The sequence below is a fragment of the Leishmania infantum genome, chromosome 33 (genome assembly GCF_000002875.2).
Source record: "Leishmania infantum JPCM5 genome chromosome 33".
Lineage (NCBI taxonomy): Eukaryota > Euglenozoa > Kinetoplastea > Trypanosomatida > Trypanosomatidae > Leishmania > Leishmania infantum.
The window spans coordinates 1-13585 of NC_009417.2; the positions used below are offsets into that span (position 1 = coordinate 1).

The window sequence follows — 13585 nt, forward strand, 5'->3', positions numbered from 1 at the left end:
CCTAACCCTAACCCTCACCCTAACCCTAACCCTCACCCTAACCCTAACCCTCACCCTAACCCTAACCCTAACCCTAACCCTAACCCTAACCCTAACCCTAACCCTAACCCTAACCCTAACCCTAACCCTAACCCTAACCCTAACCCTAACCCTAACCCTAACCAGTACACCAGTACACCAGTACACCAGTACACCAGTACACCAGTACACCAGTACACCAGTACACCAGTACACCAGTACACCAGTACACCAGTACACCAGTACACCAGTACACCAGTACACCAGTACACCAGTACACCAGTACACCAGTACACCAGTACACCAGTACACCAGTACACCAGTACACCCGAACCCTAGCCCTAACGCTAACCCTAAGCCTGGGGGTGGCGGTGACCCTAACCCTAGCCCTAACGAGGACACCAGTACACCAGTACACCAGTACACCAGTACACCAGTACACCAGTACACCAGTACACCAGTACACCAGTACACCAGTACACCAGTGCACCAGTACACCAGTACACCAGTACACCAGTACACCAGTACACCAGTACACCAGTACACCAGTACACCAGTACACCAGTACACCGTCACGCCCCCGTCCTGTTGGAGAGGGTGTCGCTGTGCAAGGAATCAGTGGAGAAAAAAACCCTAACCCTAACCCTAACCAGTACACCAGTACACCAGTACACCAGTACACCAGTACACCAGTACACCAGTACACCGTCACGCCCCCGTCCTGTTGGAGAGGGTGTCGCTGTGCAAGGAATCAGTGGAGAAAAAAACCCTAACCCTAACCCTAACCCTAACCCTAACCCTAACCCTAACCCTAACCCTAACCCTAACCAGTACACCAGTACACCAGTACACCAGTACACCCGTACCCTAGTACTAACCCTCACCCTACACCCGTACACCAGTACACCAGTACACCAGTACACCAGTACACCAGTACACCAGTACACCAGTACACCAGTACACCAGTACACCAGTACACCAGTACACCAGTACACCAGTACACCAGTACACCAGTACACCAGTACACCAGTACACCTGTACACCCTAACGCTGTGCATAAGAATCACCCTAGAAAAAAACCCTAACCCTAACCCTAACCCTAACCCTCACCCTAACCCTAACCCTAACCCTAACCCTAACCCTAACCAGTACACCAGTACACCAGTACACCAGTACACCAGTACACCAGTACACCAGTACACCAGTACACCAGTACACCAGTACACCAGTACACCAGTACACCCAGTACACCAGTACACCAGTACACCAGTACACCAGTACACCAGTACACCAGTACACCAGTACACCAGTACACCAGTACACCAGTACACCAGTACACCAGTACACCCTAACCCTAACCCTCACCCTAACCCTAACCAGTACACCAGTACACCAGTACACCAGTACACCAGTACACCAGTACACCAGTACACCAGTACACCAGTACACCAGTACACCGTCACGCCCCCGTCCTGTTGGAGAGGGTGTCGCTGTGCAAGGAATCAGTGGAGAAAAAAACCCTAACCCTAACCCTAACCCTAACCCTAACCCTAACCCTAACCCTAACCCTAACCCTAACCCTCACCCTAACCCTCACCCTCACCCTAACCCTAACCCTAACCCTAACCCTAACCCTAACCCTAACCCTAACCCTAACCCTAACCCTAACCCTAACCCTAACCCTAACCAGTACACCAGTACACCGTCACGCCCCCGTCCTGTTGGAGAGGGTGTCGCTGTGCAAGGAATCAGTGGAGAGAAAAAACCTAGCCCTGTGCTTGGCCTTACTCTCCTGCTCTTGTGCGGCGTCCTCGGCTTCGTCGAGTTGTATCAACGGCCACTTGGCCCTTCTTGTTGTTTAGTGCAATGTCTGAGCTGGAAGTTTTATCCAGCGCCTGGGCTACCGTCCGTCCTATGCAGAGAACCACATGCCATGTGCCGGGGAACGGAGCTGTAAGCAACTGTGCACCGATATGAAGTTTTGAAAGGAGTAGAGGGTAAAGAGATACGCCAACCACAAATGTGGGCGTGGCAGTAAGCGTCATGATGTGTGCAACTCAGAGAGCAAAAGACGTCGCGCGTGGTTACCTCTGCTGTCTAAACGTGGCTCGTTCTCAAGTCACTGGCATTACTCTTAAAGTGGTCTAGCGGACAGGATCGTGAGATGACCGGGGTGCTAGTCAACGGAAGCGACTGTACGCAATGGGTGCACCCATGTCCCCCAACACACCTCCATGTGGTCTACTACCCTTGTCACGCACGTCGGTTCTTTTGCTCAGTACTTTGGATCATACGCGGTATCTGAAGAAACGTGAAGAAGAACGAGAGATTTTTTTAAAGGCACACACACATAGCAGGAGCCGCACATGCAGGCAGGGAGCATCGCCCTTGCATACGGAAGAGGAAAAGAGAAGAGCAGTCAAGGGCACCGTGGCTTTGAGTAGAGCATGCTCATGAGCCGTGCGAGTTTTTCGTCCGGCCTTAGTTGCTCCACGTGCACAAAGGTCGCAAAAGGTGGAAAGGTAACGTGCAGATTTGTGTGGACCGGAACTCTGGAGCGCAGCTCGGTGGGAACCCACAGTAAGTGCTTGTCCCTCTGCATCAGGGTTGAAAGGAATCGTGGCGACATAGAAGGGCATGCAACCACCCACTTAAGCATGGGTGCACTCACTTGCTCCAGTATAAAGTCGCACACGGCACTCGGATCAGCGTTACGCAGCTCGCTCCGGTCAATTATATGGAAGATCTGTGCTGCATGCGCAGCAAAAAACGATTTGCCGCAGAATCTGTGCCAGACGTTTACCGGCGCCGTTCCGCGACGAAGACAAAGTCCGCTTTTCAGCGACAGGTTGTACGACATCCAGATGGGCAGGACGAGGCCGAGAGAGTCCGCAAAGTCGATGAGTTGATGCAGCACATGCCCGTCAGTTATGGTGGTCTGTGTGTCCACAAAAAGAAGCGCAGTGCGCCTCTCTTCAAGTGCACGAGCGCTGTCCATGATGCAGTGGCTTTTCGTGCAGTGTGCGAAACGCACCGAACACGAACAAAGACGCTCGTAGAGAGAGAGGGAGAGAAGTGAGGGAGAAGGTAAGAAAGACAGCAACGGTGACGGAGTGGATCCTCCACGAAAACATGTCGTGGAGCGCGCCGTGTAAGAAAGGTGCTCCGGGCGGGGTTCCCCATACGGGGCAAGCGAGATGTGCGGTGGTGACAGCACCGCGGCCTCTGGCATTCGGTTTCAGTTTCAACACAACCATCGTTACACGAGCCCCACTCACGCATTCGCACACGGAGAGAACAAAAACAACGGCGAAGAGCCTACGGGCAACTGCATGCTCGCGCACCCACCCCCAGCCACTTCCTTACGGTGCTGTCCACTCCAGCGATCGGGGGAACTGCTCGTGATTCACAAAGGGAAGGTCCTGCAGGTCCTTCTCCGGGTGATGCTGCTGCATCTGCTGCACGGGGATCGGGTGCATGAGCCACGTCTGATCCTCCTCGAACGGGGTCTGATCAACCTTACCGGGCACCTGCTGCATCGGCCACAACTTGTTGACATTGTACACCGGAGCCGGCTCGTCTTGGAGCGCTAGCTGCTTGTCCAGGTATTTGGCGGTGTAGGCGATCCAGTTGTCGCTTGCAGGCGACTGCTGCGGCGTCGCGGGGAAGCGCGAGGTTGGGGTGTAATACTCATGCGGGAACTTGTGCGCATTTGCCGGAAGGCTGGGAATGTCGCCGATGGCGCTGACCGCCTGCTCACCCAGCGTTCGCGCCAGCAAGGCGTCCGTTGCGGCCTGAGGCCGAAGCTGAGGATGTATGATACGCCGCGGACGCGTCGCGCTCGCCGGCACGCTCACAGCCGCGAGCGACGACAGATCCGCAACTGAACCATCAACGCTGTTGCAGGCACGCAGGTCCCCCTCACTGCAGCCCAGGCGATCGGCGATGGACGTCCAGGTGTCGCCGTCAAACGTAGGTTCGAATGCCGCAAACGAGGACTCTGTCAAGGCGGCCGTGGCCGTGTGTGGCACAACCAACTCCTTCACTGCCGGATCGAAAGCGCCGTCGCCGGACTCTGCCGCGGAAATGTAGGTGAGAGCGGCCGCGCCGTTTGCCTGCTGCAGCTCCTCGACGGAGCAGCCGAGCACCTCCGCCGCCCTCCGCCAAGACGTGATGGCCGGCTTGCCGTCGCCTTGCTGCAGTGGCAGGACCGACGGCGTGGTGCTGAAGCTGGTCAAGCGCCGCGTCGCACTTCCAGGGACGCTCACTGCAACGCCCGCAGCCACCTCCTCCATCGTGTCATTGGCAGCCCTCAGCTCCAACTCGGAGCACCCGAGTCGCTTGGCGAGCGATGCCCAGCTATCGCCCTCTCGGGCCAGTTCGACGCTCAGATAATCCACTGGCGCGCTCTGCCAGTCGAGTGCAAAGGAGAAGAGTCGGTGGTGCTCGTGCGACGGCTTCGTCTCCGGGTCGTGCTCGGTTGGAAAGACGGCGCTGTCGTGCACGACGTTGCGTTTGTACGTTGTGTGAAACTCGCAGCTTGTCTGGCGGTGCAACCAGTGACGGATGCCGTAGATCCGCTGCTCGAACTCGGTGCTCTGAAACGGCATTTTCACCACCACGACACGGAAGTACTTGCGAAATTCATAGTGCGCCGTGGACATCTCCAGCTCGGTGAAGGAAGTGTCCGAGGAAGACGTCCAGAACTCGGCCATCCGGGTCCACGGCTCCATCTTCTCCACGTGCGGCCACGACACATTGGCATCGTAGATGTTCGACGTACCCGGAATGGGAACATTGGCGCGGTTGATGAGGCTCACACACTGCTCCTCCAGCCGGACCAACTCGGTGCGCAAAAAGTGCGCCACCTCCTCTGCATCGTAGCGGTCAGGGCCGCCAAAGGGCCCCTTCAACGAAGCATTAAAAGCCGCCACCAGCTCCGGGTCAACGGCGCCACCGGTCGACAAGCTTTCAAGGCTCGCGCGCACGCTCTTGAGTTTTTCTTCCACCACCTGGCGTCCCACATCCTTGAGAAACATCACGACGTCGTCGGCAAGTTTCATCACGTGATGGTCCCAGAACCCCTCCAGCACGATGCGATACGTCACTTCCGACGCACTGATGCCGGTATCGTTCGTGTTCTCGAAAACGAAGCGCTTGTTGCGCGCCTTGGCCACCTCGTACTCGTACCAGTCCTCCGTGTTCCATCGAAAGGGGAAAGTAGAGCGCTCAGCTGGAATCTTGCCCGCGCATGGCAGGGGCTCCTCTAGACGACCGACATCCCGCTGCACCTCGAGCGGACTCAGCACCTTGGCGTGATGCAGACGCTCGGCAACGGCGCGAGTCATGATCGTTTCGCGTGTTGGGTTTACCACGGCCGTCTCGGCGGTGTTCATCTTTGTCAAGAATGCCTCACGGAAGGGAAACCCCTTGGCGCCCTTTCCCCGCGACGATTGTGGTGCGTAGCGGCTAAATTTGCGCAGCTGCTCAACATAGTCGCGCCCTTTGGAATCGAACTCGTTGTAAGGGCGAAAACGGTATGCGTTGGCCGGTGCGCTGGCACTCCATGGCCGAAAGTCGCCGAGGTGGTGCGTCATGGACGTGCATACGTACCAGCTATCGACGTACTGATCCTCCGGGACGTCGGGCCGCACTAAATTGCCGCGGATGGAAACAGGAAATTTGTCGTCGATGGGGTCGATGAACTCGTTGGTCTTGGTGCTATTCATGTTTTGTGGGGCTGCCACGGGCGCCGGCCCGTCGAACTTTGGCATCTGCGACGGTATGCGATACCGCGACCAGTAGTAGCGTGCCACTGTGCTGCGCCTCATCGCTGCAGGCAGAGAGGTCGATCAAAGAAGAGTGGAATCGCGAGAGCGAGAAGGGGAAAAAGAAAGGGTCACTCTACTCGTGCGAGCGAGCCGGTGGCGAGGAGTGTCACCGTGGCACGTTTTCGTGTGTTTTTTTTTCCCTCTCTCTGGCTCGTACGTGCGGAGCGCCCTGCACATCTGCGTCCAAGGAGAGATAATAAAGGAAAGCAAAGAGAGTGCAATGGGGATGGCGAAGCATAACGGGGGCCATACAAGTGGGCGATAAGGCCGGAAAAAAAAAGCCGCGGAGCCCGACGCACAAGATGGATACCACAGGTCGCGCAGAATGAGGCGACAGGTTTTTCTTTTTCGTGAAGGAAATATTGCGCCCACGCCCATGCAAAAAAAAAGGTCCGTGACAACTGTGCGTGGTACCGAGGGCCCATTGAAGAGCTGAAGCATGCGCACGGAGTCCAGAGTGTGGTTACGTGGAGTAGAGGACGCATACGGGCAAACTCAAGCACAAGCAGTGAAATATTGTGCTGTCGCACTTGTTCTACGGTGCTGGTGCCACGGCAAACGGGTTGCTTGTATCATCCACCATCCACCCGTACTGGCGAATGAGTTCCTCCTTTCCGCGGCAGCTCACAGTACTGACAGGCGCGTGCAGCGCCTGCTTACTGGCTGCGCTGGCGACATCCGGCAGCACGGCAAACCAGAGCAGCCCTTCGCTGATGCCGCGGATGAGGGCCACCTTTCTATTCCGCAGGCTTTTCGTGAAGTGAACAATCTGCCCGGGCTGGAAACCGTAGACGTTCTCAGCGCTAATGTCGAGAACGATGGTGTCGCCCGAGATGGTTGTTGCGGTGGCCGACACCTCGCCCATTGTGTATGCATTTGTAGGTGCGAAAGCAGGTGACCGACAGCCACAGACGCCGGACCGGGTGCCGACAGAAACCAGCGCACAGCGTCCGCTTTCGATGGCGAGATAAAGAGGTATCTATACCCTTGTCGCAAATGGAGTCCTGCATCTCAGTCGCGAGAAATGACACGCACGTAAGCGCAAGAGAAAGACGTCAGACGATGGTGATGAGTAGTACAGTGAGTACACGACGGAGACAAAGAAGAGAGTGAGTAATTGCATGAGCTGCAAAAAGAGCAGAGGAAGACGCCGCGTCTGTCGCCGCCGCCCTTACACCCACTCTGACCTTATTGATTGCATGCGTATCTGCGCATCCGTTGGACACACGGAGACACTAACTACGCGTGCAATCTCGTATCACGTCACCTGCTTGTGGTAGAAAACAAGCTATGCAGCTCTTTTTTATATATTACCGTTCTTCTATTTGTTCTGCTCTATTCCATCAACTAGGAGAGCACGGGCGGCGACGCGATGTCCACACCGCGTGGCAGCGGCAAGCCTGCCATGCAGTGGGAAAAGGGACAGAAACATAACCTGCCCGCCCGACCCTGCGTGGTTTACGGAGCGCCGCCAAGAAGGTGGGGTGGTGATCGGTAAGAGGCGCAGTCCGGATCGAAGCACTTTTGCACAAACGTCATTCGCACCGTATCCACCACAAGGTAGACGTTATTGGATTTGTGCTCACGGCCGATATTTTGGCAATAGCGCGTTCCACGTACAGAAAAGCTGAGAAACCGGCCGTGGAGACTGTGCGGCTGGGCCACTGTGCATGCGCGATTCGCAACCTGCGAGTACGCCTTCTGCAAGCTTGAGGTAAGCAGGGCGATGTCGACGTTCAGTGAGACGGTGTGCAGCGTTGCCGGGACAGTCCCCTCACTCAGGCTCGCCGGCAGCGCACACGCTCGCGTGTTCTTGGGAGCATCAATCTCTTCCGTGAGCTTGATGAGGGAAACGGGTGCAACGTCCTTTGCGAAACGATGTCCGATCAAGGTGCTCAGAAAAACATCCAAAGATATCGACGCGGTGTCGGCAGAGTTCGAAAAGTGTTCAACACAGGAGCCAGCAACGTAATGACGATACGGCAGCAAAACACTCTGCTTGCCCAGCTTACAGCTACCGACGCAACGCATCATTCGGTTCTTGGAGTAGACAGCCTCGTCAATCACGCAACGCCGCGGGAGGTAGGGGAAGGTGTTACGGGGATAATCAGGTGGTAGCGCGCGAAACACCGGATACCATGCAGGGGGCTTGTGAAAGAAGAGGGCGCCGTGCAGTTGAGAATCGTGCGCGGCTCGCTCGCTCACGTGCGCCACAAAGTCGCGCACAAACACCTTCACAGAGTTTGTGGACTCGAACATGCGGCCGTGCAGCTTGAGAATGTAGTGTTGTGAGAATTTTGTCGCCGCGCCAGAGAGAGGCAGAGACTCCAGCACCCAGACATCTGCAAAGACGCTTCCTGGTCCCTCGACTTCGAGTCGTGGAGGAACCCACGAGGGGTGCCGATCGCGCACAAAGGAGTCCAGTGCGCTGAGCAACACGTCGCACGTGTTACGATTATCCGGCTCGATATGACAGTCTAATCCACATACGTCAGTCGGCTCACGCGCCGCGAGCCGACGCAGTTCCTGATACCGGCTCTGGCAACATTGAAAGGCGATGCGTCGGATGCCGCTGACGTCCTCCTCCACCTGCACGAGCGAGTCGGTTTCCTCCACAGAGGATGACGTCGAGTCGTCGTCGACCGCGATAACATGCTGCAGTGCCGTATGATTAGTCTCTCTCTCCACGTCCAGGTAGAGATGACACGGACCTCCCTCGCGAATAATCTCGTATAGGTGCAGCTGGCGGGAATCAATTCGTGACAAGATGGACCGCACACCGTCGAGTGTGGAGGCAAGAAACATGCGACTCTGCTGCGACAGTGGTGTAGCACCGTAGAGGAGGGAGAAGTCCTCGCGCACTCGCTTCCGCTGGGCGGCGAGGACGTTGGGGGGCTCTTGCCGCCGCTGGAATAAGTTGGTGGGCGCATGACGAGACAGGAGGCGTGATACCTCGCTTGCTGGCGGGAACTCGATGGAGAAGCAGAGCCAATGCGGTGCCCTCGAGGATCCGCCATGGCAGCCGCCCCCGGCCTTGTCCACAAAATCAAACAGCTGTTGTTGAACGGGAAAAAGCCGACACTCGCTGGGGTCAAACTGCTCTTCAAACGTGTCCTTGCACCATAACATTCAAGAAGAGAAAGCCCCGCCTTCAGGTCTGTATCTGTCAAAGACACGAAAAACGCAACAAAAACGGACCATAGGACAAAACACGAAACCCCCAAGGGCAACACCGGAGCACAACAAGTGGAAGACGCAGAGAAAGAGATGGGTGGGCGAGGAAGCAAAGGAATTCACCGCAGCGAACCAGGAAGAGAGCACCGGCAGTCTACGTTCGCCGCCCTGCGACAACACGTGCTAAAACTAAAGCGGACTCGCATCCCTATATGCGGCATACCCGCACGAGCCCTGTTATGTAGCAAACGCGTCATACCCAACAACAGCCAGCGAAAGAAAAAAATAAATTCTTTTTCTTTACTCTTTACGCACAAACAATTGATGTAGGACACCTCAGTGCGTGGTATCTCGGTGCTCAGTACACCCCTACTCGCTCTGTCGGCGCGGGGGAGGGAGTGGGGGGGCGGGGAAGCCAAGCAGCCTTCCCTTCCTGTGCCTGCGAAATGCCGAGCCCACCGCTGGTGATGACAGGGTGAAGCGCCTGCCGCCTAGGCAGGTGGGTGCGACGTATCACTGCGGATGTCGGTGGTCAGGTCCTGGACGGGGATGCGTCGGAGCGACCGGCGACAGAGAGCACGCTTGCGCCACCCATGCGACGGGCCGAGGTGCCAGCATGGCTCGAGTGCATCTCACGCGCCCCTCGCACTGCCTACTGGTTGGGGCAGCCTGGGCGTCACGCCGAGGTGTAGGGACGGGGGGGGGGTGGTGATGGTGGTGCACCCGGGGTGGCGACCGGCATGATGGGGGAGCGGCTATGAGGCGACCCGCGGAGCGGGGAGGGGTGGGCGCAGCTCGAGACGGAGGCCGTGCTGAGGTGGCTGGGTCGGGGCATTGCTTGCATGCGTGCGTGTCTCGGGCTGCTTCGCGCCAGGCGATGGGGCCTGTGGCACGCCGGGGGCCGAGCGGAGCTTGGCTCATGCTGTGTGGCAGCGAATGGGCACATGCTTTTTTTTCCAAAGTCTTCGCAATGCCAGTGAATGGGACCATAGCATTCACAACCCTCCATCTGCGCTTGTGCGTGCTCCTGCATACGGTCCAGAAAAAGTGCAATAGCGGGAAACACAACGCTCTTATAGAGAGAGAACTGTTGCGGCTGTGATCACGCAGCCGGCCCAGTGGCGGCGGCGGCCGCATCGGTGGCGCCAGCGAGAGTCAGCATGTCGTGGAGCACGCCGCCGATGAACGACCGGCATGCGCTTTCCCGGGCAGTGGTGTAGCGCGTAGAAATGGCGCGGCCGATGAGCTTCAGCTCGCCTGCGGCGCCGGACTGCATTGTCACCTCGAAGATCCTCTGATGAGGTTTAGCAAAACGGTCGAGGTACTCCGTCAGAGGCTCCCCATTTGTGTCGAAAGGCACGCCATTCCGCGCGTCGGACATCTTGTCGTAAAATCGGGGGTCGCGCACCTGCTTTTTGAATTTTGTGCGGCGCACAATGTGGCCGTCCTCTGGCTGGGAAGTCCCGTAGATGTCGGCGAAGGACGGGGTCGAGGCAACGTCCACCCAGCCGGCAAAGGCTGGTCCGCGTTGGTAGGCAACCCGCTCCTGCGCAGACAGCCAACCGTCCGTCGCTGCTGTGGAAGATGCCGGCGCCGCAGCCGCCTCGGGCGCAGGTTCAAGCTGTCGAGCTACGAGTTCTTGTGTGCGGCGTCGCCACACATCCACAGCATCCATCAGGCCAGGGCCACTGGCCAGACTGCTGGGCAACGGCGAACCTCCAGTAAGGGACTCGAGAGTAATATCTCGCGCCTTGGTGCCAGTTGGACTAAATCCTGCAACAAGAGCAAGCCCATCAGCATCGCCTTCGCGGCTGTTGCCAACGGCAACTCCATGGTTTGGTGGTGGCCTCTCTGATGGCGGAGCTTGAGCTGCGCGCGTGTACTCAGCGGACTGCTCGGAGTTGCCAGGCAACACGCGAGATCGAGTGGTGTAGTGCACTGATAGACCTTGCACTGCTAGGATCGCCTCTGCCAGATTCATTGCCGGGAAGTGCTCAAGTGCGCGGAGCAGCAACCTGGAGGCTTGCCTGGGCACGTTCGACTCATCATCCAGCTGGTACACGTGATCCAGAACGCGCGTGGCCGCATCTAGTCCCAAACTCTGGTGCACAGCACCGACAAAGTGCGAGAACTTCCATCCAAGCGAACTCTGCCCACAAGGAAGCAGCGCCACCTGGTACGACGTTCCCGCGACGTCCTGACTCCTGAGCAGCGGCGTTTCCGCCTCCAAGAAATGCAGAGGAGATGCAGCAGACGGGTCACTCGACTCGCAATCGGCCTCTTCGCGGGTCAGCCCCATCGCGTCGAAGTGCAACTCCTTGGCAAAAAGCCGCAAGGCGAAGTGATTGTGAAGGACAGCGTTAAGCTCGCTTGCAGCGTTGGTGGTGAGCGTGATGCCGCGTCGGGAGCAGTACTTCAGCACCGCGCCGGACAGGTAACGATCGACAAGAGCATCTCCCAAGGTGGTGAGCTGGTGCTGGTGCGCATCAAACTGCGTCGTGAAGAGAGGCGAAAAAGGCGCGGCGGGCGTATGAGAAAGGCTACCGGGCGTCTTTTCTGGCAACGCAGGAGCGTACTCTACGCCGCACTGGCGAAGTGCCTGCAGAAAACACCTGTACGCGGTCGAGTTCACTCGGGTAGCTCGCAGAACGAGGCCTCGCCGCATGGTGTCGTGTGCGTCGGTGAGGTGCAGACCGGCGCGAAATCCTACAGGAGCAGGCAATTCTCTCGCGCATCGCAAGCAACGCGAAATAGAAAGGGAAGGTAGAGGCAGTGGGAGGGAGGAGGAGCGGAAGTTGGTACACCCGCCAGCAGAGACTGCGGGACACCCTCACTGAATCGCAGAGAATTGCACAGGAGTGCTCGTGTGTTTGCGTGCGTGTGTGGTTCAAGCGACTAAAGTGGATGCAAATGAGAGACAGAGCTGTTGCCAGTCGATACTTCGCTGCCTATCCTGACTAATCTGTTTAAAAAAGGGTGTTTTCGCTTGCTCCAGCGGGTAGCAACACTCAATTCAGTACAGGCTATCACCACCTCAACTCCCTTCCCCCTCTTTCTCGCAACAATCTATTCGCCACTTGTAGGCGTCCTCATTGTCGCCGTATTGCCCTTCTCCGCACGTGTTGTGGCACTTTGTCCTTGACGAGAGCTTGCGGCTCTCTGTATTCAGTGAGTCACCTGGGGAACTCGTTAGCGAGAAGTACGCAGGCGTCGGCGCAAGAAAATAAGAAAGCGAAACAAAATCGGCAGTAGGCGACAGAGGAAAAAGAGGGAACGCCACGCACACACACAAAACTCACTTCCACGTCCACTGCACTGCGGCTACACGCGGGCACAGACAAGAGCAACAGCATACACGATGTGCCGGTCAAGGAAAGAGAAGGAGCTCTCTAGTTACTGCGTGAGACGCTCCACTTCTTCGCAGTGGGCGTATCCATCCATCGTGCCTTCAGCGTCGGAAAAGGGAATGGAGTCCTCGTACCTGTCCAGTTCGTACTGCACATCCGCATCTTGCGGTTGTGCCACGGCAACGGTCTGTTCCTGTGAGGCCGAGCTAGACGAGGAAGCGACGGGAGAAGCCGGTGGCTTTGCCGCCGGGATGCTGACCGTGGCCTGCGACGCAGTTGTCACGGCAGTGGCATTCGATGAGCCGACGCCCGGGATCTGTCTCGTCGGCTCGTACAGCTGAACTAGTCGCTCCAGCAGGGACCCGTCGCCCGGCAATCGTGCCAGATCACCGAGAAGGGCGGAGCGCTCATTGAAAAGAAGATGCAGACTGCTCTCCACGTCAAGCACACCAGCAGTCTGCTGGAGATGGTAGTGCTGAAGAAAGTCGTGGAGCAGCAGCAGGCATACCTTGGCATGGGTGGTGAGTGTCAGCGGTCGTATGAAAGGACCAACAGCGGCGTTTTGAAGCTCATCGTCACCGCGAATCAACGCCAGGGCAGTGGCGCGCAGTTGAGCCCGTATCTTTCCAAGTGCCCCAGATGCCGTTAGCGCGCTCACAAGCGCGTCCTGAAGCTGCAGCAGGGCTGCATTCGATTCGCTCCCTTCCTCAATTTGAGTTGTGTCATCTGGCCTGAATTCATCCATGCCGTCCTGCAGGCGAAGTACGATAGTAGGCAACGCGTCAGCTGCTTCGTGCACGCGTCGCATGCAGAAGGAAGAAATGACAAGGAGACGAGAAGGACAGAAAAGTGGCGCAGTAAATGAAAACTAGGAGGCAGGGAGGGAGAGAAAGCGACGCGATGCGTGAGAGACGCACGCGCAGTCTCACACCAAACCAGCAGTCCATACAGGGAGTGCCACAAAAAAAAGCAAACAACAACAAAGGCGGTTGTCGGTGTTTCCACAGGGCAGGCGGAGGATGGAGAGGGAGGAAGAGGGTGCTGAGCAACCACTAAAGCGCGGCTCACGCCCGTCCTGCGAATAACTCGCTTCCGTTCAAGCGCTTTAGACGGCATCATGTATTGCGCGTTGAAACAAACGTGTTATCCCTCTGTTCAGACTTCAGACATACACTTTTTGGGGGGGAGGGGGGAGGAGGGGCTGCGTGCGCTCCC

General features: G+C 57.3%; 5 protein-coding genes across 5 annotated transcripts; all 5 read right to left on the minus strand.

Moving 5' to 3' along the window:
* Nucleotides 1-3380: 3380 nt before the first annotated feature.
* LINJ_33_0010 (conserved hypothetical protein) lies at nt 3381-5849 on the minus strand (the record flags this gene model as incomplete). Its single annotated transcript, XM_001468049.1, has 1 exon — nt 3381-5849. The coding sequence occupies one exon, from the start codon at nt 5847-5849 to the stop codon at nt 3381-3383; it is 2469 nt and encodes an 822-aa protein (XP_001468086.1).
* Nucleotides 5850-6384: 535 nt separating this feature from the next.
* Nucleotides 6385-6714, minus strand: LINJ_33_0020 (conserved hypothetical protein; the record flags this gene model as incomplete). The annotated part of the gene is made up of 1 exon (XM_001468050.1): nt 6385-6714. The coding sequence occupies one exon, from the start codon at nt 6712-6714 to the stop codon at nt 6385-6387; it is 330 nt and encodes a 109-aa protein (XP_001468087.1).
* A 593-nt stretch (nt 6715-7307) lies between these two features.
* Nucleotides 7308-8978, minus strand: LINJ_33_0030 (conserved hypothetical protein; the record flags this gene model as incomplete). Its single annotated transcript, XM_001468051.1, has 1 exon — nt 7308-8978. One exon carries the CDS (start codon nt 8976-8978, stop codon nt 7308-7310), a length of 1671 nt encoding a protein of 556 aa, XP_001468088.1.
* A 1147-nt stretch (nt 8979-10125) lies between these two features.
* Nucleotides 10126-11688, minus strand: LINJ_33_0040 (conserved hypothetical protein; the record flags this gene model as incomplete). Its single annotated transcript, XM_001468052.1, has 1 exon — nt 10126-11688. The coding sequence occupies one exon, from the start codon at nt 11686-11688 to the stop codon at nt 10126-10128; it is 1563 nt and encodes a 520-aa protein (XP_001468089.1).
* Nucleotides 11689-12416: 728 nt separating this feature from the next.
* On the minus strand, nt 12417-13115 carry LINJ_33_0050 (conserved hypothetical protein; the record flags this gene model as incomplete). The annotated part of the gene is made up of 1 exon (XM_001468053.1): nt 12417-13115. The coding sequence occupies one exon, from the start codon at nt 13113-13115 to the stop codon at nt 12417-12419; it is 699 nt and encodes a 232-aa protein (XP_001468090.1).
* Nucleotides 13116-13585: the final 470 nt, after the last annotated feature.